This window comes from Leptonychotes weddellii, chromosome 4 (genome assembly GCF_054177405.1).
Source record: "Leptonychotes weddellii isolate Sample4059 chromosome 4, ASM5417740v2, whole genome shotgun sequence".
NCBI lineage: Eukaryota > Metazoa > Chordata > Mammalia > Carnivora > Phocidae > Leptonychotes > Leptonychotes weddellii.
The window spans coordinates 68400160-68427940 of record NC_138372.1 but is presented as its reverse complement, the minus strand read 5'-3'; the positions used below and the strand labels follow the sequence as shown (position 1 = coordinate 68427940).

At 33.1% G+C, this 27781-nt stretch overlaps 1 protein-coding gene across 1 annotated transcript in view; it reads right to left on the bottom strand.

Annotated features, from left to right (window-relative positions):
* Positions 1-313: 313 nt before the first annotated feature.
* Positions 314-27781, bottom strand: part of PKN2 (protein kinase N2) — a 127736-nt gene continuing 100268 nt past the window's right edge. Inside the window, exons 12-18 of the mRNA XM_081817093.1 lie at positions 25371-25547; positions 21309-21371; positions 20037-20113; positions 14482-14624; positions 10671-10778; positions 10398-10478; positions 314-10312 (exon numbers count right to left, since the gene is read on the bottom strand). Coding sequence (XP_081673219.1) covers positions 10109-10312; positions 10398-10478; positions 10671-10778; positions 14482-14624; positions 20037-20113; positions 21309-21371; positions 25371-25547 — 853 coding nt within the window. The 3' untranslated portion in view covers positions 314-10108. The remainder of the gene's footprint in view (positions 10313-10397; positions 10479-10670; positions 10779-14481; positions 14625-20036; positions 20114-21308; positions 21372-25370; positions 25548-27781) is intronic.

The following is a 27781-nucleotide window of genomic DNA, read 5'->3' as shown; positions in this document are numbered from 1 at the left end:
TCAGCACCAATAAGCTGATCTGTCACAGGGGCCCTCTCCATCTGCCAAAAGAAGATGAGGTAATCCACTGAATAAGATCTGACTGTCCCCAAAGGAAGGGGACCTTACCCCAAATAATCCTGTTTTTTTTTTTTTCTGTTTAGGACTTTCTTGTCCTGACTTTAAAAACCTCTCCTTTTCTGTAGCCCTTTGTTGCTCCTCTCTACTTGAGAGAATGCTGCCTGATTCATGAACTGATAAAGCCAATTAGATTATTGGATTTTTGTCACTTAAGTTTATGTCCAATGGAAATGAAAACAGGATATCAAAGAGATATATGCACCCCTTGTTTATTGCAACATTACTCACAATGGTCAAGATACGAAAATAATCTTAAATGTCCGTCAATGGATGAATGAAGTTGTAGTGTGTATGTATATCTACATATATACAGTGAAGTATTAGCCATGAGAAAGAAGGAAATCCTGCCATTTGGAACAACACAGATGGCCCTTAAAGGCATTTGTTAAGTGCGAGGTATTTGCTAGTGCTACAGTGGTAATCATATTGCAATATATAAATATCAAAACATTGTACATGTTAAACTTACACAATGTTATGTCAATTATATCTCAGTAAAAATAAATTTTAAAAAGGAAAAATGTCAAGACATGGCATCAAATGATCCAGTATCCCATAATGTGATGAGCTAATAAAAAATATATTAAATTTGTGGTTGGAAGACACAAACAGCAAATGTGTGCCTATAGTTGGTTACACATTGTGAGAAAATGAAATTTTCAAACTTCCTACATTCTGATAAGAAGCCAGTCAAAATTGGCTGTACTTTCATGAGTAAATTAAATAATTTTCAAGGAAAATTATGATTAAATGCAATTCTTGCTTTAATTTTTAAGTTGATTGCATAAGATTAAACTAAACTTTAGCTATAAGCAGATTCACATATTGTGAACTACTTCAAATGCTGCTGAATGAAGTGTTACTGTACATTTCTTTTGGCACTGACTGCTTCACAAAAGAAATGTTTTTAGAATTTACAATTACTAAAAACATTAGTACATTAGTCTGATTATTCCCTCTATGACTTTAACTCCCTTGCTGACTCTAGCAAGAATAATATGTGACTATGTACTTTTCAAGCAGATCACATATAGTGGCTAGGTAATAAGGAAAGTTTTGTCTATTTCCTGGACTTTTCCTTACTAAGTGAATAGCTTTGCCTCCTTATGACTTAATAATCAGCATGCTGAAATCCACATTCTTGTCATTTTTATTACTTTAACAAGCAAAAGCTGCTACAAGAAAACAATTTCCACATAAACATGTTATAATTGTGAAACTGTGCTTGGATTGTAGATATTGATATCAAAGTGATTTTTTAAAAAATCTAATCTTTTTAAAATTCATTGAGACTTGTTTTATACCCAGATCAGAAGCATCAGAAGTACCTGGGAACTTCTAGAAATGCAAATTCGCAGCCCCAACTCCAGACCTACTGAATCAGAAATTAGGCACTGAGGCCCATGTACAAGTCCTTCAAGTGGTTCTGATATGTGCTGAAGTTTGAGAACCACCGGACTAAAGAACTTTAGTAATGGTTCACTTCATGGTAGTGAGACAAGTTAGCATGGCTGTTTGGATGCAGAGATGGATTGAACAGAGGCTGGGTGGGGGGTTTAACAGGTTTGTACAAAGAAGCAAGAGAGCCGCAGGGAGCTGAGGATACATGTGAGTGATTATGATGGATATGGTAATTTAAGCTGGAAAAGGAGAAAAGTGAAGACTCAAGGGGGTTGGGGGGTATATCACTTGTTCTTAACATACTGAAGACTGACCAAGATGAAGACCTAAAATACTAACAACTTCTACTACCACTGTATTCCACCACTACCATATTCTTCTGCCTCCCCATCAGATAATCACTATCTTAATTTTTGACATTCCCTTGTTTAAAAACAAACCACGTTTTATAATCTTTGGTTTGGCTTAGTGTTTAACTTTTAAAAATATCATTATGCACATAGTCTCCTTTTTAGCTTCTTTCATAAGTTTGTTTCACATTGTTCTCTATAGCTGCTTTTCATTGCTCTATAATATTTTGTGGTTTAAACATATACCATGTATATTATAAAATATAAAATTTTATTAAACCATCCTCTTCCATTAATGAGCATTTGAGTTGTTTCCAGTTTTTGGTATTACAAACAGTGCTATTAACATTCTTGTTCATGACTCTTGTACATATGTATAAAGAATTCCTTTAGGATATAGTACTTAGGTGGAATTGCTAGGTACCAAAGTATGTGAATGCCCAACTTTACAGGATAATACCAAATTGTTTTTCCCAAGTGGCTGTATTTCTTTATACTGCCCACAGCAATATATATGGAATCTCATTGTTCCACTCCATCTCTACCGCTTGTCAGAATTTAAAATTTTTGCCAACTGAATGTGTGCAAATTATATGCCTTGATTTGTAGTTTCTGATTACTGTTTAGATTGGGCACGTTTACTGTCCATGTGAAATGTCTGTTCATATCTTTTGAACTTTTCTATTATTTTCCTTCTTGAGCTTCAGGAATTTTTAATATATTAGCTATCATTTTTTTCTCTGTTACGTGCGATGTAAATAATCTTTCACTTTGTGCCTTGTCTTTTCACTTTATGATGTCTTTTGGTAAAAATAAGTTCCTAATTTTATGATAAATTCACCAATTTTTCTTACATTTTTGTGTTCTTTTCCTATGTATGTATTCTTAATGTTGTAAAGTTTTACTTTCAACATTTAATTCATTTGAAATATTTACACTGTATATATTCTTAATGTTGTAAAGTTTTACTTTTGACATTTGTTTTAATTCATTTGAAATATTTACGTATGGTATGACAAAGAAACTCAATTTCTTTTTCCCTTTCCACATGGATGGACAATTTTCCTACTTCTATTCAGGAAGCATTTTTTTCCCTCCACTTATAGTTTCTTTTATATATCAAAATTTCAGATATGTATGTCTGTTCTTGACTCTACTGTTTGATTTGTAGTATGTTACCAATACTTCAGTAATTGCTACACCTTTATAACTCTTAATATCTGGTGGGGCAAATCCCCTATCCTCTTTGTTCTTCAGAAATTTAACTATCCTTTACTTTTGGCTCTTCCATATAAATTTTGGAATGAGTTTATGAAGTTCCACAAAAATTTGTTGGGATTCTAATTGGAGTTGCACTGAACCTGCAGAGCATTTTGAGAACTGACATCACAAGATAGGATTTGTCTGTATTTACTTGTCTTCTTTAATGTCTCCCAGCGAAGAATTTATTTTTTACATGTCTTGCACATCTTTTGTTAGATTTATTTCTATGTAATTTAGTTTTGTTGCTGTTGTAAAAGTCATTGTCTTAAAAATATCATGTATTCCAATTGCTTGATGATGGTATATACACATCACTGGCTTCTGTATTTTCATCTTATAACAAGTATCTTGGGTAAACTATGATTGCCAGTAAATTGTAGTCTTTTGAGTTTTCCAGGTAGACAATCATATCATCTCCAAGTAACCATTTTGTTTTCTTCTTTTAATCCCTATATTTCTGAGAGTAGCATAGTTCAATGTTGAAAAGTAATAGTAATGACAGGCATTTTAGTCCTATTCCCCAATTTTAAAGGGGATACTTTCAATGTTTCCTCATATGGGATGATGATATTGATTTTAGTTTTGTTGTTGTTTTAATATAGATACCATTTATCAGTTTACGAATCCCCCAACCCCCTTTAAAAGCAGAAATGTGATTAGCTTTTTCTAAATCTATTACTTTTTCTCCTTTAATCTGTTAATATGGCATGACAATTGCAGATTTTCTAATATCAAGCCAACCTTGCATTATGAGCATAAGCCCATTTTATAGTGTCATTTTTATACATCACTGAATCTGATTTGATAGTATTTTGTTTTACCAGTGTTCTTGAGTGAAATTTGCCAGTAACATACTCTCCTTGTATATTTTGTTTTCTAGTTTATAGTGACTTCACAGAATGAGTTAGGAACCATAACTTTTCCCCATTATTTCAAGGAACTTTCTATATGCTTGAAATAACTTCTTCCTTGAAAGTTTGGAAGAATTCCCTTGTGAAACAATCTGGATCCAGTGTACTCTTTGTGGACTTTTAATTTCTGCTTTTATTTCTTTAAGTGATGAGATTATTCACTCTTTAACTTCTTCCTAGATTAGTATTTTATTTTTCAGATTATCTCTATTATTTTCATATTTATTTGCATATATTGATAGTTTTTACTTACAAAAATCTTGTATGTATATTTTCATTTAATTATAAATAATAGCATTTATACCTACTCTCATTTTTCATATTTTCAGAGCTATGTGTATTTTGTTAGAATTTTCAAGGAATAAGCTTTTGGCTTGTTTCTATTTTACTGTTTTTTTTGTTTACTTTCAGTTATTCTGTTCTTTTTCTTCTTAAGCTGAGCAATTTGATAAATTTTTAACCTTCCTTTTTCTAAAAAACGATTTAGTTTACAAAGTTCCCTGCAAGAACCATTTTTGCTGCATTTAATGACAACCGTTGTTTCTTTCTCTGAGCCATTAAAGGGTATTTTAACATTTTTTTTCCAATCTATTAAAATCTATTTGTTCTAATCAGTTAGAAAACATAATTGGTACTACTATACTTTGTAATTTTCTATGATTTGTTTTATGGCTCAGTTTTTACAAATGTTCCATGTATTCTTGAAAAGAATGTGGAATCTCTTAATTGCCAGATGCAGAATTCTATAAATATCCATTGGATCAAGCTGTTTTGTTCAAACATTATCTTTCCTCTTTAAAAACTCTATTATCCAATAACACAAGTTGAAATCTTCCAACCGGATGGGTATATTTTAAGTATTTTTTACTAGCTCTATCAATTTCTGCTTTAGTCTGTATTTAGGGACTATTTTATTAAATACATATACATGCTTAGAATTAGTATATCTTTTTGGTTGAGTTGAATATTTTATCATTATGTAGAAACACTCTACTCTTGGTGATATTTTTTCATGATGGGTCTAAAATTGGTTTTGATATTAAGTAGAGCTACCATAGCTTTAACTTGGTATGTTTTCACTGTGTATTTTTCCTCATACTTTTACTTTCAACTCCTCTACTTATATTTTAGATATATCTTTTTGTCAATGTTACAAAGCTAGATTTTCTTTTTAAAATCGATTACCTCACTTTTAACTAGTGAGTTTGTTCCATTTACATTTATTGTGATTATTGGTCTATTTGAGTTTATTTCTACTATTTTATCTCTTGGTTTGAAATTTATATGCACTATATTCTTTTCATGAATATTCCAGACATTTCATGATGTACATTTAACTAAAGTTAATCAATACCTTGACAACCCAACAATACAACAGAATACTTCAGCTCTGATCTTCCCTATCTCAACTGTCTTACTACTGTTGTCTGGAATTTGTTGACTTAAAGCAAACAAACAAGTCATCTGTTTTATTGAGTTGTGTTTATTTTGATTTACCTAAGTGTTTACCATTTTCTCACAGCCTTTTCGGGCCTTAGATCATCATTCTGGGATCACTTTCCTTCTTCTTGAAGCACTTCCTTTACAGTAGGACCCTCAAGAGTAAACTCTCCTTTAAAAAATATTTTCATTTGCTCTTAAACTAATTTCACTTTCTACACAACTCCAGGCTGACATTTTGTTTTCCAATGCTCTAAAGAGAATATTCCACTACTTTCACTGTTAATATTGAGAAGTCAGCTTTTAGGTCTTTCTTTTATAGACAAGTTAGTCCTTTCTCTCTAGGTAGTTTCAAGATGTTGTCTTGGTGGTCTACAGTTTCATTACAATGGTTCTATGCATACACTTATTTATATTTATCCTTTACGGAGAATATTCTGGTTCCTGGATATTTTTTAATCTCTGGTGAATTTGCAGCCCATTATCTCTGCAAATACCATCTCTCTTCCATTCTGTCCTCTTGGGTCTCAACTCCATTTTCCTTATCTCTTAACCTTCTTTCCATATTTTCCATCTCATCTTTTTATCTATTTGGGATTAATTTTTCAGATATATTGTTCAGTTCTCTCTTCAGCTGTCTCATCTGCTGTTAACCAACACTGTTTCAAATTTGATCAATTATATTTTTCGTTATTGGATTTTAAAAATGTTAATTTCTTTCAAATTTTACTTACTTGTTTATCCTGGTAGTTTTAGGTATATAAACATTTTATACATAGCTATTTTATATTTTGTATCTGAGAATTCAAATATTTGCAATTTTTTGAAGGGGATGTCTAAATTTGCTACTTTGTTAGTGCTCATTCGAGTTAGTTTGCTGTCTCTCATGTGTTTGGTGATCTTTAACAGTGTATTACTTGATCTTAATTTGTGGAAGTCCTATGTTCCCATTCTGGAGAAGCTTTCTTCAAAAAGCATTTGATTTTACTGGTAGAAAAACAGTGACTTGCAAACTAAAACTTGAGCTCCTCTCAAGGATTTTAACACAAAACGTTAAGTTCTACTGCTATTGCAAGGTTTGTTATTCTCATAATGGTGTTGCTATAGTAAATCCATCCTTGGCAAACTCAATTCTTCTGAATGCCTTCATTCCCAAAGCTAGTTCCTTGCCATTCTGGCTCTTACCCTCTTCTCCAACTTCCTACTTCTCTGGCCTACTCTGTGGACTCAGCTTCCAATCCTAACTTCTGAGTGCTCATTTTTGTGATTGAACACTTAATTCTTAGGTGCTAAAGCCCCAGCTTATCCAGATTCATGCTCAAGTGTGTCTGTTTTGGGGTGAGGGATTGCCAGACACCACTCTTGCCTTTAATGAGACCAGCAGTGCCTCAAATTATGTGTCTTATTGGAGGTCTTAGGAGCTTACTCATGATATTAGAAGTGGAAATAATGCAAGATTTCTGACACAAGTTATTTAAAAACTTACCTCTATTTATACATGTATATATTTTTATATGTATGTTTATAAAAACATATATTTATATACATATAAGGCTAGTATCTCAGAAATACCTTAGATTTCAAAAGATAGCTGGAAGGTAAATAAGATTTCTAATTAAGATTATGATCCATGAATTGGTATTTGTTCCTTTGGGTTTCTCATACTCACCCTCAGTTGCTTTGGGAAGATCAACAATACCTGTAAAAATTCTGTTAAGATTTGAATCTATAATGCAGCTTTCGCCTACGCAACATATGACAATTTCCACTGTGACCTCAGTTTGTGTTATAGGGATAGCATGGATCATTTTATATTCCCAAAATATTCCATTTGCAATATTTGAATAAGATGACTATAAAATGACTAGCATTCTGTTTTCATTTACCTGTTTTCTGAAAGGTGAGGTCCTAAAATAAAGTTAACCTCAAACAAGAGAATGCTACATATATTACTGGTGCTTGCATTTTAATGCACACTGTTTTTCATTTATTAAGACTTTGATTTTTTTTCATCTTTATATTCTCAGTATATAGCACACAGAAGGCATCCTATAATATCCACTGAATAAAAGATGCCATTGATATTACCGAGGTAGAATGCAAACTTTTCCCATTACTACCAGTGAAGTGGACAATTTGCTCTGAATCAGATTTTGCCCTACCAGAACAAAAAGCACTTGCAAGAAAGCTAAGCCAAGTTAGTCTTTGAGATCTTGAATATAGCAGAGCTAATACATATTTTGACCAACAGGAAGCTTCCAAAGGGAAATAATACTTAAAACCAAAGTTACAAATTATAATCTATTTAAACTTTAATTTGTGCATTTGTGGTAACTTATGACTGCAAAACACTTTTTTCTTAGAATGACATAAAGGCACATTTCATCTGAATGCATAGTGTACCATTCTAAAATATACTAATAATTTCCTTACAAAGTGCTTGAGCAGTCACTTACACATACAGTAATAGCAAAATATATTTACACTCTATAGTTTAAAATTTTAAAATCTAAAATATATATATATATTTAAAACTACAGAAAATATTAGTGCTTTCTTCAGCTTAATTGTGTGATATACCCTGCCCTCTAATTTTTTTTAGTGATTGACTTCAATTAAAAAAAAATTTCTGTACACTGTGTAGTTACAAAATGCTATGTCAGTTTTTAATGCTAAAAGCCTATTTTAGACATTGCTTTCTATGCATATTTGAGAACCAGAAATGGTGAGCAGACTGTACCTCAGAAGTATTTAGTGTTTTTTTCATGTTGTGTTAACACTGTGTAAATTAAAGCCAGACAATTAAGCTAAGATCTTCTACTGTCCTTTAACAAGGAGGTTAACTGGCATTTTAAAATAACTTTAAAACATATTGCTCCCTGTTTCTATAAGATTTTTTCCCCAAAGAATCCTGGGTTATAATTAATTTGGAAGGAAGTATGAATTATCTCTGAACAATTTTAATTGTCCTCAGAGTACACAAAAACATGCCAACACACCCTAGCAAGGCTGAAATATTTATAAACTTTCTATAAATCAATGTGCTTTTATGTTTCTCATAGAATTTAAATTTGAACAATTTTTAAGACATGAGATCATTGCGATTAAATGGTTAATTCAGTATGGTTAGTTAACAACTTGCTATTCCTGAGATAGGATGACCCTAACATGCTCAGCACAGAATCAAGGATGTTATTATTGAATTAAGGAAAAACAGTGAAGTCATAGACTAGGAGGAAAAGAATGCAAAAACTAACAACAACAACAAAAAACCCAAAAAACTCCAGGCAAGTGGAAGAGTCATGGCTTGCCCAAAGACTTTCCTATAAGAGCATTAAAAAAGCCACAAATGGATCCTCTGAAAAGCTGTAAAAAGTATTTGATCAAATTACTTTTGAGACTTTTGAGGTACAGCTTTAGTGTTATAATAGTTTTTATAAAATATAGACTGTTTTATCAAAAATATTTATACATTCTGTTACAATATATTGCTTCTGCCCTCAGTAACTGCCAATATAAAATCTGGATCCAGTGGCCTAAAATGTACAAATGCACTTAACGTAAATGCTGGAGTTTGAGGTGTCTGCTTGGCCACTGTACAAAAGTGATGAAGTGGTGAAATTAAATAATAAACCTACAACACAGAATACATTACAACTTGCACATATACATGTTCACAGCATGTATACAATGATAATCCCTATGTTTTAACAGATATAGTTCCCTTCTACAGTAGACACAAGAACAAGATAAACTGGGTTGATAAATGTACAATGAATATCAAAAAAGGAGTAATTAGTTCACTGATTTTGGAAGAAGGTCTGATTGAACATATCAAGTGTCTAGACTTTGGGAATGCATACAGGTAATACAGCATCTTGTTTCAGGCTAATCAGAAGTCCTCATTCTTAAAATTTTAAGTAAATGCTGATGTTTAGTTGTTCTTGTTTGTTTCAGCATGGTTTAATAAACAAAAAATTGTTTGGCAAGTAGCTCTGTTGGAAAGCTATGAGGCTTGTTACATGGTTGGTAAAGATAAGGCGATAAAAATTTTCTCCTAATATAGAAAATTTATAAAACAAGACATCAATTCGTTTTTGTTTTTTTTTAAAGCCAAAAAATGTGCACAAACTACATTTTTTTGATATTACAGTAATTTCAGTAAAAAAAATAAGAGCATTTGCCTTATTCAAACAGAACTACTAAGTGTAAATAGTAATAGCATCCCAAGTCCTTTTGTTCTTTTTGTAAAATATAGCTAAAAATGAAGTGAAATGATTAATCTTCCTTCCACTTAAGGCATAGCTAGGGACTGTGGAAGAGTGGTTTTTTTTTTAAAAAATAGACTATTGATCCAAAAGTATTCATTTGTGATAGGTTTTCATGGCCGATGTTCATTCCACTTAAACTCCATGAAACTGTTTCCAGTGCTCAGATTTACGTTGAAAATACATTAAGAAGCCACTTTCAAGAAGGTTTTAGAATAGTACTTTTAAAGAAATCTTCATGTGTTTAAACAAAAAACTCAGAAGCTACTGGTGGCACAGAGAGCAAATGAAGGGTTGCTATTGTTAAGAGGTCTTCTTGTGAGTCAGTTTGCTTGGTTTCACAGTGTCTAGGAACTTAACACCAATCAGCTATGTAGTCAAAATCTCTGAACATTTCTTGCTCCTCTTCTGAAAGTATCCTTGGTTCTCGAGGTGGAGTCAGAATAGGTGCTTCTGAGGTAAATTCATCATCAAAATTGCTAACATCTTCTCGTCCTCTAATGGTAGGTACAAATGGCGGCTTGACTTTTTTGTCCATGAGAGCACTCCAATCAATTAGCTGGATTACAAAATATAAAATGACCAGTTTAGTTTCCTACACCTAATTGCTAGTTTCACAAAAAATTTTAAACTTTCACACTTACCCGGAAAAATGGGTGCTTTTTTACGTCTTCTGCATCTTTCTCACCAGCTCCAAGGCGCCGCTCAGGATTTCTTCTTAATAGCTAACACAACATAAAATATAAAAATTAAAATAAAACCAGTGACTTCATCTCATAAACTGCAAAGATTTAGATGTTCTTTTGGTATGTGTTTGTCTAAACCATGCAACATCTATGAGGTGAAAACTTCTAAAAGCCTGAGAAATGTCCTTCAATGTAAGAAATTTAAGTAGTTTGTAAATCATTAATTCTTACCCTTCTCATTATTGATATGGCTTCTGTAGATAAGAACCTTGGATACCTTACTTCATCATTTACAATACTGTCAAAAACCTCCTCTTCATCATCACCAGGAAAGGGAGACTAGAAGAAATATCTTCGAGTAAGTCAAAATGAATTTCAGTACTGTAAAATCTTATCACCTATCCAAAGTACAACCAAGAACCAGGTAGTGAGGAAAACAAACAAACCAAACTACCAAAAGACCAAAAAAACAAGGACTACAAGAAGCCACAAAAGATACATAATAAAACTATTACCCAGATGATACACCATATACTCTCATTGAAATATTCTTCAACTTTATTTCCCAGACCTTAATAACAAATTTGGTTATATTATATAACATCATTTTTAATTTAATTCCATTCTTTATTTTATTCATTATTCATTTATCTGGCCTGACAGTATTTTGAGTGCCTACTAGATACTGAAAAATATTTAGATAATCGACATGTTTCTCAAGAAGCTCAATCTTGTGGAAAGACAGAAGGAAATGGGTAAATATGGTAGTAAGTGTAGCCAGAGTAGCACAGAGTTTGTGGGAATACATCTGATATAGATGTGCTTTGAATTTCAGTCAAAAGAAAATTAATCAGCAAAATACAATGAGAGATCCGCAGGTACAATGACTACACTAAGAAGCAGCTGCCAACAAAATTAAACTCAAAGGCACACATTTCTAGGCATTTTTAATATAAGCTCTATATACAACAAGTCTTAGGGCATTTCAGTAAGCAGAGTACTAAAATTGTTCATAATGATACTAATAAAAAAAGTAGTTAAATTACATTCAGTATAACAATTTGATGCACAAAAGGATAAACTCAACCATGTTGAAATGTGGCTATGAAAAAAGACTTATTACCTCACAATCTGAGATGACTTAGGTCTGACTACTTGCTTCCTGTAAAATTATTAATGAATAACCGCCAGTGAGAAAGCAGTACTAATGGAAAAAGAAGGATCTTTGACCTGAGGAATATATGAAAATGAATTTAGAACCCAACTTCCTAAAGCTGAGCTGCCAATCTTATTGCTCATATCTAAGGAAATTTCAAACTTTTCAGTTATCAAAACCTTAGTTTAGGGGCGCCTGGGTGGCTCAGTCATTAAGCATCTGCCTTCGGCTCAGGTCAAGATCCCAGAGTTCTGGGATCAAGTTCTACGTCAGGCTCCCCGCTTGGCAGGAAGCCTGCTTCTCCCTCTCCCCCTCCCCTTGCTTGTGTTCCCGCTCTCCCTTTCTCTCTGTCAAATAAATAAATAAAATCTTTAAAAAAAAAAGGAAAAAAGAAAAACCTTAGTTTATTTACACACTCAAAATAGATAAATCAAATAGACAAATGAAATATATACTATGTGGGATAATATAATTTCTTTTTGGGATTGAGACAGCAGCAAACGAGAGGAAAATTCTATTTCACAAGGATTCTCAATCAGAATTTCAAGTGGTAATCCAAAGCACTTTTGTCTATTTGATGAGTCAATTTTGAATTTAAAAAATGTCACTCTACAACTCCCTGAATAGTGAAGATATACCCACATATTCATTAAGATGTTAAAGTTCCTTGTTTCTGTTAACAGAACTAAAAATAGAATGCTAACAAATGTGTCTAAAGTAGGTATAAAAAGAATTCAATGGTCTTTTCAGATGTCAAAAGTCCAGCTCCAGTATCGAAGTTTATACTTTAAACTTCTCTGATACTTTCATTATCATTTGGCACTAGGAAAGGAGACCTAGTACCTAGTTAGTTTATTCCTGGAGTCTTTCCAGTCCTCAAAACCCATACAAACACAAATACAAATCTCAAAAACAAATTTGAAAATGCATGATATACCGTGAGTTTTCAATTATTTGTAATAATAGAGAAATTAAACATAAACTTTAGCCAAACCTCATTTTATCACAGTTAAAAGTTACTGCTAAAATTTTACCAATGCTATAAAATTATAAAGTATATCAATGAGTTTTAAGTTTAGTTCTTTTCCCAACTATCCTCTTACAAAGGTGCAATAAAAAATTGTGAAGGATGAGCTGGATCCCTTGTCTTTTATATCCTACTAATTAGGAGGTTAATCAATTAGAAGCTCTTTTAAAAAGTACAGAACAAGAACTTCCTCATTTGTTTACCGCCAAGTTTTCCAGTCACTTTAGGATAAGAGGAGGTAGAATCGACTGGCTCTTAATTCTGTAGTATTTTGTAATAAATTCATACTTTTGCCTGTCAGCTCTAATATGGGGAATAAATTTTAAGCAAGCATATAATTTTTGGTAACTTAATTACATCTCATACATAAATGAATGCAACATTTAAAAAAATCAAAGCAACAAAAATCTTACTTAAAAAGAAAAAAAAAAGTGGGGGGGAGTTCAAGTATGCCAGAGCTTATGGAAACATCTATTATGAGTACTTCTGGCATTCTTAGAAAGCAAAGACCACTGTGGATTAGGGATAAAATATATCTTCCCATCCTAAAACGCTGTATAACAGCTTTTCGAGATAGAGGTCAAAATTTTCAGATCTGGATCACTGGTCTTAAGAACAGAAATAAGTTTGGGTGGATTCCATACCCTGAGGTAGCAAAACATAATTGTTTAGAGAGGTTGTGAAGCCAGAGAGCCAGAGTTAAAAATCCCAGCTCCACCACATGAGCACTGTGTGACTTTAAAGCATGTTAACTTCTTTGTGTCTCCATTTATATACCTTGAAATGGGCATAAGACTAGTATTGAGCTCATTACAGGTTGCTGAAAAACTAAATGAGCTAGTATCTATAAGCCAATAATACAGTGCCTAGCACATGGTAAACATTTTAATTAGCGATTTCTTTTCCTCCTTTTCTAAGTATCCACTCCAGTTTGACATACCAAAGGGGCTGTCTTTTGGAAAGACTAAAATCCTTTGTTTGGAACAAGTGCCATTAAATGACAATACAGAGTAAAACTTTAGAAATTTCTGACATTCAATAATTTGGTCAATCATTTATTCAGCTACTAATTTATTCACACCTAGAATGTACAAGAAGACTGTTGGTGCTGGGAAAACTGCAAAGTAATGAACCAAGGTCTTTTTTTCTTTTTTGCATCCTAAGATCACCAAGCCCCTCGAAGCGGTTTTCAATTACTTGTCTAAATATTTACCCTTTCCCAATTCCACTCTAATTTATCATTTCCAACAGTTTATAACAAAATAGATTAACCAATTATTGTTGCTTTATTTATTAGATATAACTCACTGTTTCCTAAGTGTAACAATTCTGTGTAAAATGAAGCTATCCCCAGAAATAAATTTTTAATTTTTTTCACCTAGAGAGAGCAAGCGAGTGCATGCACACACAAGTTGGGGGTGGGGGGAGGGGGAGAATCTTAAGCCGACTCCACACTAAGCGTGGAGCCGGATGCGGAATTTGATCTCATGACACTGAGATCATGACCTAAGCTGAAACCAAGAGTCAAACACTTAACTGACTGAGCCACCCAGGTGCCCCCCAGAAATTTATTTTAAGTTAATCTGAAGAAAAGAGGAGGGGAAAAATGTTAATCTTTTAATTCTACGATACCCTTTCTGAAGGTAATATTTATTTTGACTAATGTATAGCTGACTTTTTGTTACAGGTATAGAGGTACAAGACAGGTAGAATCATAGGCAATTATTAGTATATTATAAATATGTATAAAACTTAAGTTCCACTTATGCAGGAGACATATTAAGTCATTTATAAATGACATCTTTTGTTCTTTCAATCATCTTTCCTCATTTCTCTTTCATCTATTTTATAGTGCTTACCTCACCAACGAGCATTTCATATATAAGAACTCCAAGTCCCCACCAATCTACAGCCCTTGTATAGGATGTTTCTGTTAATACTTCTGGGGCAAGAAATTCAGGAGTGCCACAAAATGTGCTTGTTCTATCTCCATATCCCATTCCTGAAAAGGTAAAATTTAAGTGTTTGTTAGCAAAGAAAAAATCTAGATGATAGATAAAACATTAGACGATATCCTTAGGAAGCAAAATTAAAATTCCACATTTGTATATGGTGACCAAACTCAAGATATACCAGACTTCTAAAGAAAATGTTAAGGACTGGTATAGAGAAAACTGTGCAATTGTAACTCTACTATTTAATTAATGTGTAAAAATAAATAAAATTTTTATACTTTACTTTTCTCTTTCTTGTCATTACTTTACAAGTGATGCTAAGAAGTTACAACAAAAAACTGATTCTGAGCTTCAATTTCTATCATCTTTCAAAATCAATCTTTCAAATATTTTATTTGGTTCATTACAAAAATAACATTTAGTATAGAAAATACCAAAAAGCAAACCCTTGGATAATCCAGAGTTAGCCACCAAAACAATCTTGAAAAAGAAAAACAAACTGGAGATATCACAATTCTAGATTTTAAGTAATACTACAAAGCTATAGTAATCAAAACATTATGGTACTGGCACAAAAACAGACACATAGATCTATGGAACAGGATAGAAAGCCCCAGAAATAAACCCACAATTATATGGTCAATTAATCTTCAACAAAAGAGGCAAGAATATGCAATGGGAAAAAGAAAGTCTCTTCAACAAATAGTGCTGGGAAAACTAGACAGCTACATGCAAAAGAATGAAACTGGACTACTTTCTTATACCATACAAAAAATAAACTCAAAATGGATTAAAGACCTAAATATGACACCTGAAACCATAAAAATCCCAGAAAAGAGCACAGGCAGTAACTTCTCTGACATTGGCCGTAGCAACATCTTTCTAAATAGGTCTCCTGAGACAAGAGAAATAAAAGCAAAAGTAAGCTATTGAGACTACATTAAAATAAAAACTTCTACACAGTGAAGAAACAATCAACCAAACGAAAAGACAAGCTACTGAATGGGAGAAGATAATCTGCAAATGACATATCTGATAAAGGGTTAGCATGCAAAATATATAAAGAACTGATACAACTCAACACCCCAAAAACCAAATAATCCACTTAAAAAATGGGCAGAAGACATGAATAGACAGCTCTCCAAAGAAGACATACAGATGACCAACAGACACATGAAAAGATGTTCAACATCACTCATCATCAGGAAAATGCAAATCGAAACCACAATGAGATATCACCTCACACCAGTCTGAATGGTGAAAACCAAAAACACAAGAAACGAGTGTTGGTGAGGATGTGGAGAGAAAGGAGCCCCTGTGTACTGCTGGTGGGAATGCAAACTGGTGCAGCCTCTGTGGAAAACAGTATGGAGGTCCTCAAAAATTTACCAGCTACTGGGTATTTACCCAAAGAATACAAAAACACTTAGCACTTAACACTCACACCATTTGAAAGGATATTTGCACCCCTATGTTTATTTACAATAGCCAAAATATGGAAGTAGCCCAAGTGCCCATTGATAGATGAGTGGATAAAGAAGATGTGGTATATATATATATATATAATGCAATATTATTTAGCCATAAAAAGGAATGAAATCTTGCCAAAGAAGATATGGTATATATATAGATAGATAGATACACATATATATATGTGTACACACACACACACACACACACACACACAGGAATATTATTCAGCTATAGAAAGGAATGAAATCTTGCCATTTGGAACAACACGGATGGAGCTAGAGAGTATAATGCTAAGTGAAATAAGTCAAAGAAAGACAAATACCATATGATTTCACTCATGTGGAATTTAAGAAACAAACAAAGGAAAAAAACAAACAGACAAATCAAGAAACAGACTCTTAACTATAGAGAACAAACTGATGGTTACCAGAGGGGAGGTGGGTTGGGGGGATGGGTGAAATAGGAGATTAAAGAGTCCACTTATCATGATGAACACTGAGTAATGTACAGAATGGTTGATTCTACTATATTGTACATCTGAAACGAATGTAACATCATATATTAACTATACTGGAATCGAAATAAAAAAACAGTAAAATAAAAAAAAGTTAACTAAATGTGTCATAGAGATATGGTATTAATCTTTTAGTTAACTAGTTCTCAAATTTATGTTCCTCATAATTTAATTTTTCATAATTCAGTAATATATTTCAAATATACATTGTACATACTGAAGATAATGTCTCAATATATTCTAAAGTGTTATAAAAAGCTCCTTACAAAGCGTATTAAGAATTTGAAAGAAAAGTTCTCAATTCTAAATTTTAAAAGGTATAATGGCCAAAAATCTCAAACGAATTTGTGAGTCTATGGACCAAGACATGAAGAACATAATTAAATACATTAGCACATAAAGGTGGAGAAATTTTGTTTTCGCAAAATTTCGTAAACATTGTCACACCAGTTCCTTTTTCTTCAATAAAATATTATTTTAAAGAAAGCTGATACAGTATCTATATAAGTTCTACAAAAGCCTTTTATTTTTATTTATTTATTTAAAGATTTTATTTATTTGACAGAGAGAGAGAGAAAGAGAGACAGCGAGAGAGGGAACACAAGCAGGGGGAGTGGGAGAGGGAGAAGCAGGCTTCCCGCCAAGCAGGGAGCCTGATGCGGGGCTCGATCCCAGGACCCTGGGACCATGACCTTAGCCAAAGGCAGATGCTTAACGACTAAGCCACCCAGGCGCCCCTACAAAAGCCTTTTAAACAACTTGGCCAAGATTAAGAAAACCTTAGTTAAGAAAGATCTTGATCTTTTATGCTTTGATCACAACTAGAGTCTATTACAGATGCCATACTTTTAGGATAAAACTAATTTTTTGCTTTCTTTTGTTTATAGTAGTAGTAGTATAAAATCTGTGATCTTTTAATGTAATATATATGTCAATTACAGTAATTTAGTTATCATATCTAATTCATTCTGATAAATTTTCTTGTCCTGATATTTTTGAAGAAAGGTGAAAGTACCCCCAATTAGCTAGGACTTCAATTGGTAAAACTCCAAGGAAGGAGTTAACATCAGGCTCTGGAGTCATAAAAATCTGGGTTTAAACTCCTGCTTTGCCACATGTTAGCTGTGAGAAGCTTAGAAAAGTTGTCGAATCTCAAAGGCTAGTTTCCTCATCTATGGATTAGTACTACTACTTACCTTCACAAGACTGTTACCTCCACAAGACTGTTACAAATTAAAGGAGATCATGCCTATGAAGCATTTGATAAAGTGCTTGGCATATAGTAAATGTTCAAAAATTGTTAGCTATTATTATTATAATGTATTACATATTTTTATGATAATGAAGAAAAACATGTTTCATAAGTCTGGTTATTCAATATATATTTTCTGTGTACCTGTTAAGTTCTAGGCATCCACGCCAAATGGTATAAACATAAAAATGAAAGATATAGTTCTTGTCTTTAAGGAGCTTACAGGAAACTGGAAGAAAGCAGATATATATTGATACTTTTTTTTTTTTTTGAGAGAGAGGGGGAGAGGGTAAGAGTGCGGGGGAGGGGCAGAGGGAGAGGGAGAAAGAATCTTAAGCAGGCTCCATGCTCAATGCAGAGCCCAACGTGAGGCTCAATCTCACAACCCTGAGATCATGACCTGAGCCGAAGTCAAAAGTTGGGGATGCTTATCAAATGAGCCACCCCATATATTGATAATTTTATAATGATATAGTAAAAGCAAGATATTATGGAAACACTGAAGAAGGGCTCCTACAGTTGACTTGGGAGGTGGGATAAGAGGAGAGGAACCTTAGGTAACTTTTCTGGGGAGGCAACACCTGAGTTGAGTTTGAAGGATGAGCAAACATTAATTAGCAAATAGAGTTGGGATGGATGATACTGGTGGAGGGACACAGACTGTCAACAGTTCATTGTTGCTGAAGCAGAAAGCACTAGGCAGAGAGCAGCAAGATAGCTGGCTGGAGAGGCAAGACAGGCAGACCAGGAAGGGCACTGTGTACCACGTCTTAGCCATTGAAGGGTTTTTAGCAGGGGTGTGCCATAGTCAGATTTGTATTTACATGGACCCTTTTAGCATTTTGGCAACTACATAGCAGGTGGATTTGAAGGAGAAAAAAAATCTAGAGAGAGGAAAGGTGAAGAGGCTATTAGTTTTGTCAAAACAAGATGACAGCTGGCAGTAGTGGAGGGGAAACGAACAATTTAAGAAATATTAAGAAGGTAGATGTCAGCACAATTTGGTCATTAACTTGATGTGGAAAAGTGAAGACAACAGAGTCCAGGATAGTAACACATTTTCAAGTCGGGACATTGAGAAGACTGTGGCACCATCAACTACAAACTAGCTATTTGAAGAAAAGAAACTATTTTTGTTTGTATAGCATTGGAGGTATCTATTGACTATTCAAAGCTGTCAAGTAGATAGTTGAATATTTATATTAGGAAAGGAATAATAGATCTGGGAATCATTAGCATATCTCTTGTAGTTAAAAACTAGCAGTGAAAAGCAATGGGGTAAGGGCAAAAGCGTTTAAATCAACCGTGTTCAATACAGGGAAGTCCAATAAGAGAAAAAAATATTATCGGATTCAGATTAAGAGGTTGGTGGGTAATTGATGGAGATATATTTACAAAGTTCACTCATTCACTCGTCCAACTACTTATATTAATCAGACATTCACAGAATATTTACGATGTGCCAAGCACTATATTATACATGTGCTATGGAAACAAAGCTGAATAAGAAACAAGAAGCTACTCAGTGTAGAAGGGGGACATAGACAATGTTCATTACAATGCAATGTATTAAATGTCAAGATGAGAATACCTATTTACTGTATGTTAGACACTAGGCCACATATCTCCAATTCTCAAAATACTCTTAAACAAGAGGAATTACAGACTTATTGAGGTTCGAAGTAACTCATTCAAAAACAGCAAATAAGTGGCAAAGCCAGGATTCAAACCTAGGGCTGTCTGGTGCCTACGCCTTCAGTCTTTACACTTTTGCCACCTCGGATTCACATTCCCTTTTATTTATTTATTTTCTGAACATATAGAAAGGATTCTGAGATACACACATATTTTCTTCCTATTTAAAAATGTTGTAAGTTTTAAGAAGCTGAAGAGAAGTTATTAGGCCTATGTAATGTACTCTGTACACTCCCAGCAAAGTAAAAAATTTGGTGCTTAACCAATGTTTTCTCAGAGTAGTGACAGAATTATTAATCATACAAAGAAGATCTTAGGTTTTATATTATGATTTCTGAAAACCTAACCTTATTCATATCCACAGAATTTTTAATAATGTGATAATCAGGTTACGTGAACAGTCTATAACATCTTAATAAAGATTAAAGTCAGAAATGCATTTTGCTCTCTATAGACAAACTTGAAACTACCAAGTACAAAGGAATAGTAATCCATTAGAAAAGGAACTTTAAAATATCCAATTACCTTCTTTGCAAAGACCAAAATCAGCAATTTTCACAAAGCCCTCTGTATCTAGCAATAAGTTATCCAATTTCAAATCTCTGTTCAGGATAAAAAAAATGCAAAAATGAAAAAAATCAATAAAATCAGTAGATAATGTAGGATAAAAATCATTTCATTTCAAGAGCAGCTGTACTTTTTCTTTACTAAAAATGAGTTTTTCAAGTTATGATTTGAGATTTAAATATTCTATTACAACCGTTCACTCTTCTTTCTTTTGGCAGCTTTATTACTCTACATAATATAGTTTCTAAATAATTTTTGCCCTATTATATAGAGAAGAATATATTTTAAAAAAGGAATGTTTTATCTACTCAAATATGTATTTTAAAGCATGGAAGGAATTCAAGTATTTTTAACTCTGGTTCTATTAATTTGTTATTTGTGATAAATCTGACTTGGACTAAGTTTAAAGTTTGCCTACACACCACTCATAAGAAAAAACTGTCAAGCTCACAGTATAAATAAAGTATTAAGAGTGCAGGTTTAACCTTCTAAGAGAATAATGTAAAATAAGGAGAAAGCTATCTATCCATACTGATTGATTAAAAATTAAGTTAAAAATATTTTATCCTTTGAGTAAAATCAGACCATGAGAAAACCCTTACCTTGGAAATACTGTTAGAAGTTTGAATAAACTGATGTTTTTAGTCTCCTAGTTCTTACTGGCCTTCCTGAATTTGTCTAGTCTAGAGCAATGCTATTCAAAGTGTAGTCCATTGCTTGGCTGCTGGGCTATTAACTATTTGTTACTGGTCTGCAACTTGATAAGGAGATTATACTAGTACATAAATCAGCTATGTTACCAGGTAGTGTTTAGTTGAGAGCAACACTTAAGGAAGCAAGGTGATGTTTTATATTCTGGCACAAGCTACTGATTTTATCATGGACAAATTTTGACTAGTATTGGTCTATCAAAGTTTTCTGCAGTGGATCAGCTGAACATAAAATATTCACCAAAATGAATATTGTTGGTGAATTCTGTTATCATAGGCCAACTCATAATTTGACTATTTTAGTTAGGTAACGGGCAGAAGAAGAAGAACAAAGAGTTTCATCATATAATTACTGTGTTAACTATTTCTTTTAAAGAACTGGAGCTTAATATTTTTAGAGGTCACTTATTTGAACGAGAAAATTAAAAAGCTGGTTAGACACAAAATATCTTTCTTAATTATTTTTAATTCAAATTCACACCAAAAGTAAGCCATTAGAAAGTATCAAAACTTTACTCACCTATAAACAATTTTGTGTTCATGTAAATACTGCAACCCAAGAACTACACATGCAGCATAAAATCTGTTTGAAGAAATAGAAGAAGTTTAATAAATTCCACTGCTCTTGAATCCCAGTTTATACTTTTATGCTTCAAAGCAGAATTCTGTAGGTTACTAATTTCACAAATATTTATTTAGTCCTTACTATGTGCCAGACACAGTAAGACGTGCTAAATATCAGGGGTAAAATTAAAAAGTAAGAAAAATACAATTTCTACAATGGAAGCCATTAACTTTGCCTGCAGGTGGTGTCACTAAAGTCCTTAGAGTAGACATCTCATCTGGAGAAATTCAATTTACCTTAAGGGCAGAAGGACTGTGTGAAAGGTATAGAACTCTCATGGGGGAAATACAGGGCATTCATTCCCTTACAGGGAAAGCAACAGAGGTGTAAAAGGTGTAAATTTGACAACCAATGTTTTTGTGGCTAAAGTTAAGAATGGGGAAGAAGTGGGAGACAAGACTGAAAAGATAGCCCGGGGTCAAGTTGTGAAGGACCCTGAATATCATATTATGGATACTGAAATTTCTTTTTTTTAGCAATAGAGAATCAGACCATTTAAATCAGAGCAGAATGATCACATTTATGTGAGAAAGATTTTTCAGGAGAGTAGTGTGAAGGCTGGAGTAGAAGTAGGTAGATAGCTAGAGGGAAACCAAACAGGTAAGGTTGTTACAGTATGGTAGTACAGACGGAAGACCATGAGAACCTCCCATGTAGGGGCAACACAGGGTAGGAGATGGATTCAAGAGAAACTTTAAAATTAGCACAAGACTTGGCGTCTCCCTAGCAGCAGAGGATGGAGAGAGAAAAACTTAAGATAACTCTCGAGCTTTCCTTCTTAGTGTAAAGAGTGATAGGTAAAGATACAGAGAAGTAGCCAAAGTTTTGTGCGGAAAATGAGGTTAGCTTTAGACATGTTGAGTCTGAATTGCCTTGGGGCAGGTAAAGAAATTGCATAAATGGGTTTGGATCTTAGGAAAACTTGAGCCCAGCTAGAAATATTAACTCTTGAGGAATAGGACCATGTTGGTCTTTTGCAGTGTTTATCCTAAATGTTTAGCACAATGCCTGACACATGGGACTTACTAAACGAGAAGGTAGGTAATAAATGAACTAATTTAAAAAAGGAGATCTGTCTTCAGTGTGGGATAGCTTATAAGGAAAAACTTAGGAGGGTCAGTTCTTAATTGTGCAAGTAATACATAGATATTTTCTCTGTAAAGTACACATAATATCCCTGGGTCCCAAAGCACAGTATTTCATTCATCCATCTATCCATCTCACCCCAATGCCACTACCATCTACAGAGATAATTACTCTTGTTAGTTTGGTGAATGTTGTTCAAATTTTTAGAATACACTTACATGCACAGGTAGATAATTTAGCTATGTTTTATGTTTACATATTTTTACAAAAAATGGGACCATAATTTGGGAGAATTTAAAAATGCAAATATTTAGAAATATTTGGTTACACATTAGATCTTATATAATTATTTGCTGAAAGTTTAAAGAATTTAGCTGAAGTCCATTAAACAGATGCAATTCTAAAATTGCTTAAGGTAGTTATTTTTATACATTAAGTTTTTAGGAAACTTATTTTAGTGACAAAACATATTATAACAATTATAAAAATACCTTGATTTCTTTTTAATTTCATTTTTTGTAAACAAAATGCCCTAATGATATTCAACAACTAATGGGTATATTGTTTAAAATATATATTTCACTGAAGCTTACTATACTATGTATCAGGTACTATGTGGGATATTTTTGCTTTTAACATTAAATATTAATTTAATATTAAACTTCAAATCAAGCCTTTAAATCTTTTACAGAAACAGAAAATGAAGCTCTCAGAGTAACTAATTTATCTAATGGTGCAAAGCTAGAAGACAAATTATTTTTGATACCACCGTCTTGGTCAATAACAATTCACTGATCACCTAGTATGTGAGAGCTACACTTCTAGGTGTTTCCACTAATACACAGAATAGACACCATCCTCTCTTTTAGTGACGGGAGCAGGCAATAAAAACATAAAAAATAAATAGATGGTTTCAGGTAGAAATAAAGTGCTATGGAGATAATAAAATAGAAAATAGAATAAGACTGATCTGATTTGGGCATTAGTGATGTAGTGGTATTTTAGATAGGGTACTCAGGAAAGGATTTCAAAGAAATAACATTTGAGGTGAGATCTATCTAATCTAATGGGATCTTATCAAAGGGAGGTACTTCAGATTTGAAGTACTACAATGTAGGATTTTATTCTTGTATTTCACTGGGCTTAACAGTTTCATTTGTATATGCCTTGTATTCTCATCAAAAATAAAAGTTCCTTAAGGCAGAACTGGATTTTAAATTTCTTTAAAAAAGGGCAGAGCATAGCAAAACAAAACCAAACAAATTCCTATGTGCAGTTAGCACAGGCTAGGCATAGTCTAGATGCTCTGCTTTTAACCCTTAAATATTCAGGGAAAGTCTTCTACTTTCTGGCTTTTTTCTCCTTTTTGAAAGCATCACTAACCACCAGAACTAATCCCTCTATTTCTTCATCTGAAACTTGAAGGTATGAGAGGACTCCTATTTACTCTATATACTTCTAATTGTCATGATCAGAACCAAATAAAGGAGTGAAGGTGAAAATACTACACAAATGTCAGTTGTCAGAATACAGATAGTAAAGGTTTACTACTGGTTTATGATTTTTATGATTTGGGATGTTTTGTAAGTAGGTTGATCAGACCTGATAATAATCTGGATGTTGCATGTGAGGGAAAAAGAGGATCAAGAATGACTCCCTCAAAAAAAAAAGAAAAAAAAAGCGATTCCCTCAAATCAAGAAACAGACTCTTAACTATAGAGAACACACTGATGGTTACCAGAGGGCAGGTGGTTGGAGGGATGCATTAAATAGGTGATGGGGATTAAGGAGGGCACCTTTGATGAGCACCAGGTGATGAGGTGATGCATCACTATATAGTACACCTGAAGCTAATATAACACTGTATGTTAACTAACTGCAATTAAAATAAAGCCTTAAAAAAATGATTCCCTATGTTTTGCCTTGAACTACTCGTGTTGTCATTAAGAAAGGGATAGATTAGAAGAGTAGCAGGCCTGGGAGTGGTGGGTAAGGTTGGGGGGAAATGGGAAAAATCAGGAATTCAGTTTGCAAAGAGAAATACTTATTAGTCATACAAAGGGAAGTCAAGTTGGTGCTCAATATTATTAGAGTTGGAAGTTTAGGCAAGAAGTCAGGGCTGGAGATATAAAATTGGTAAACATCAGCATACAGAGTGTGGCTACTCAAAGCACTTTCCTAGGTTCAAATCCTAGCTTCACTACTTGAAAAGCTATAAAACTGGGATAACAGTAGGGGGAAAATATATATACATGTATTTTTAATCTCAAGTATTTCCTATTACCTTTCTTTATGCATTTGAAAAAGCAAAAACTACAAAGAGAGTGAAAAGTTTGCTTTTTACACCTTTCATTGGAGGCAATATGCATACAAGTTTCTTTTATGTCCTTTCAGAGATATTGTAAGCACAAGCAAACAAATATTTAATTTATATTCTCTTATTACCCTTTAAAATGCAAATATAAATATTTTATACAAATACACAATAGAGACTCCTTTATACTTTCTTTTTTCATTTAACAATATATTTTGAGCATAGTTAGTATTTAAAGCCATGGTTCTAAAAAAATAAAGCCATGATTCTAGATGGCATTCCCTAGGAATAGAAAAAAAAGCAATTTTACTAAAATGAACCTAAACTGTGTATCTAAATTATCAAGTATGATTTAGGGTAATCTATAAATTTTTCAACATGTACAACAGAGTAAAATACATTTATATATGGCAAAAAGGTAAGTAAGGTGAGTTTTCATATTCTTTGCAGAAATTTTCCATTCATGGAAAGAAAAAAAAAGTTCAGAGAGCTTTCTTCCTTCCTAGCAAGAAATCTGTCATGAAGAAAACTCAGAGAAATGTCTAAAGCATACTCACACAGCTCTTGGTTCAGAAAAGACATCAGTGTGAATGTGCATCATTAGGTCCCCACCGGCAGCATACTCCATTACAAAGCAAACATGCTCTTTGGTTTGGAAACATGCAAAAAGGTTCACCAAAAACGGATGTCTTACACTATTCACAGTTTCAAAAATTCTTTTTTCACACATCAGGCTGTAAGAGAAAACATTTAAAAATAAAAAAAGTTCCAGCTGGAAGTAACATTCTTTAAAAAATTACTGAACTCTAAAATAAGCAAAGTTCTTACCTATTGTAACTTTAAAACCATAAAATGTGTCTTAGTTTTACTTTAAAAAATTTGGTCTACTTGATATATATAATTGTAGTTGAAATATATTAATGAAAACTAAAATATATAATTAGCATGACATAAAGATCAGAGTTCACATTTATAGTATCAGAGTAGCACCTACAGGGCTAGTGGTCATAGTTAATTAAAGAAATCTTACTTAGGGGTAAACTGTGACCATTTATCAGGAATTGGTGAGAATTTAACAACCTAAAGAATAATTAAAAAAAAATTTTTAAGATTTATTTATTTTATAGAGAGGGAGAGAAAGAGAGCGTGCGTGCGTGGTCGGGGAGGAGCAGAGGGAGAGGGAGAGAAACAGACTCCCCTCTGAGCAGGGAGCCCATGGGGTTCAATCCCAGGACCCTGAGATCATGACCTGAGCCGAAATCAAGAGTGGGATGCTCAACTGGGCCACCCAGGCGCTCCAAGAATAATTTAAAAAATATAAAATTTGTGATGAAGGTAATTTCAAGGACAGTATTTATAATTCATAAGCTACAGTATTCAAATATTTTTTCATATAAAATATGAAGTTGAAAGGTAAAGATATGCTGCATAAAATTTTAATTTCGAAGGCTGACTGGAAAAGAGACTACATGGAGAATTCTATTAACATGCTTTAAGAAAGCTCCTTGAGAATGATCTAATTTGTAAAAATCTATAGCGATCACAGGTTTTGCTTTTGTAGCAGCTCTTGACTCTTACAAGCTGCTACAAAGAACAGTGGTCAACCTTACAGACTCTGGAACATTAATTTTGCCTAAATAGCAAAAAATACCATTCATTCTTTCCTTGAAAATATTTAGTAATCAACTTGACTTTAAAACTCAAAGTAGAAGAAAACCAGGTCAAATTTATTTTTTTAAAAGATTTAATTTATTTATTTATTTATTTATTTATTTAATTTATTTTTGAGAGAGAGAGAGAGAGTAGGCAAGCGAGCGAGTGAGCAGGGGGAGCAGAGAGGGACGGAGAGCGAGAGAATCCCAAACAGACTTTGAGCTGAGTGTAGAGACCACCTCGGGGCTGGATCTCATGACCCTCAGACCATGACCTGAGCAGAAACCAAGAGTTGGATGTTTAACCAACTGAGCTACCCAGGCGCCCATCAAATATTATTCAACTACAAGTTGGAATTAACATATTTTAAGCACCTGATCAAAATAAAGATACTAATATACATTTTATTAACAATTAGATTATGTCTCTAATATAAAATAGGCACTTTACTGACATTAATGTTTGTTTAAAAGCATTAACAATGCCTTTATTTTTAAAATTAAAAGATTGCTTAGATTTTTGTTATTGTTGTTAATTTCAAAATGTCAAAAAATGCTAATGTTAGAGGGAGGCAGATCCATTCTTCTTTCTTCTCCTCTTTTGAGGAGTTATTTTTTAAAAAGGTAATTTTAAAGGTACAGTATTTATTTGGGTATCCAGACTACATTGCTATGACTCAAAAAAAAATTTAAGTAGAATTTTGAAAACATTTAAGAGCAAGACGAAAACAGAGAGGGAGAGAAACAAACCATAAGAGACTCTCAATCACAGGAAACAAACTGAGGGTTGCTGGAGGCGAGGGAAGTTGGGGGATGGGGTAAATGAGGTGACAGACATTAAGGAGGGCACTTATATAATACTGGGTTTTATTTAAGACTGATGAATCACTGACCTCTACCTCTGAAACCAAGAATACATTATATGTTAATTAACTGCATTTAAATAAATTAAAAAAACATACCTGTTGTGTAGAAGGAGCATGTACTTTTTAATGCTATGTTAATACAGTTGTCTTCTGGATTATGAACTAAAACATCTGTTCAGTTTTAAATACTGACAGTAAATGCAGCTATTATGGAATAGTGTTTAAACTCCACTTAATAAGGTCATATTCTAGACAAACTCTTACCCTCTCTGATTTCACACAATCTGTTTATGATTTTATACATACTCAGAAATAGAAAGGCCCAGTGTAATTGTTTTAAAACTAGGGTTATGTCAACATATATTTGGCAAGGTTTCTAAGTGTTATTACAAAGTAAGTGATTATTCGAAATAAATTCAAAAGAAGACTTAAAAAAAGTTAATAGCTTTG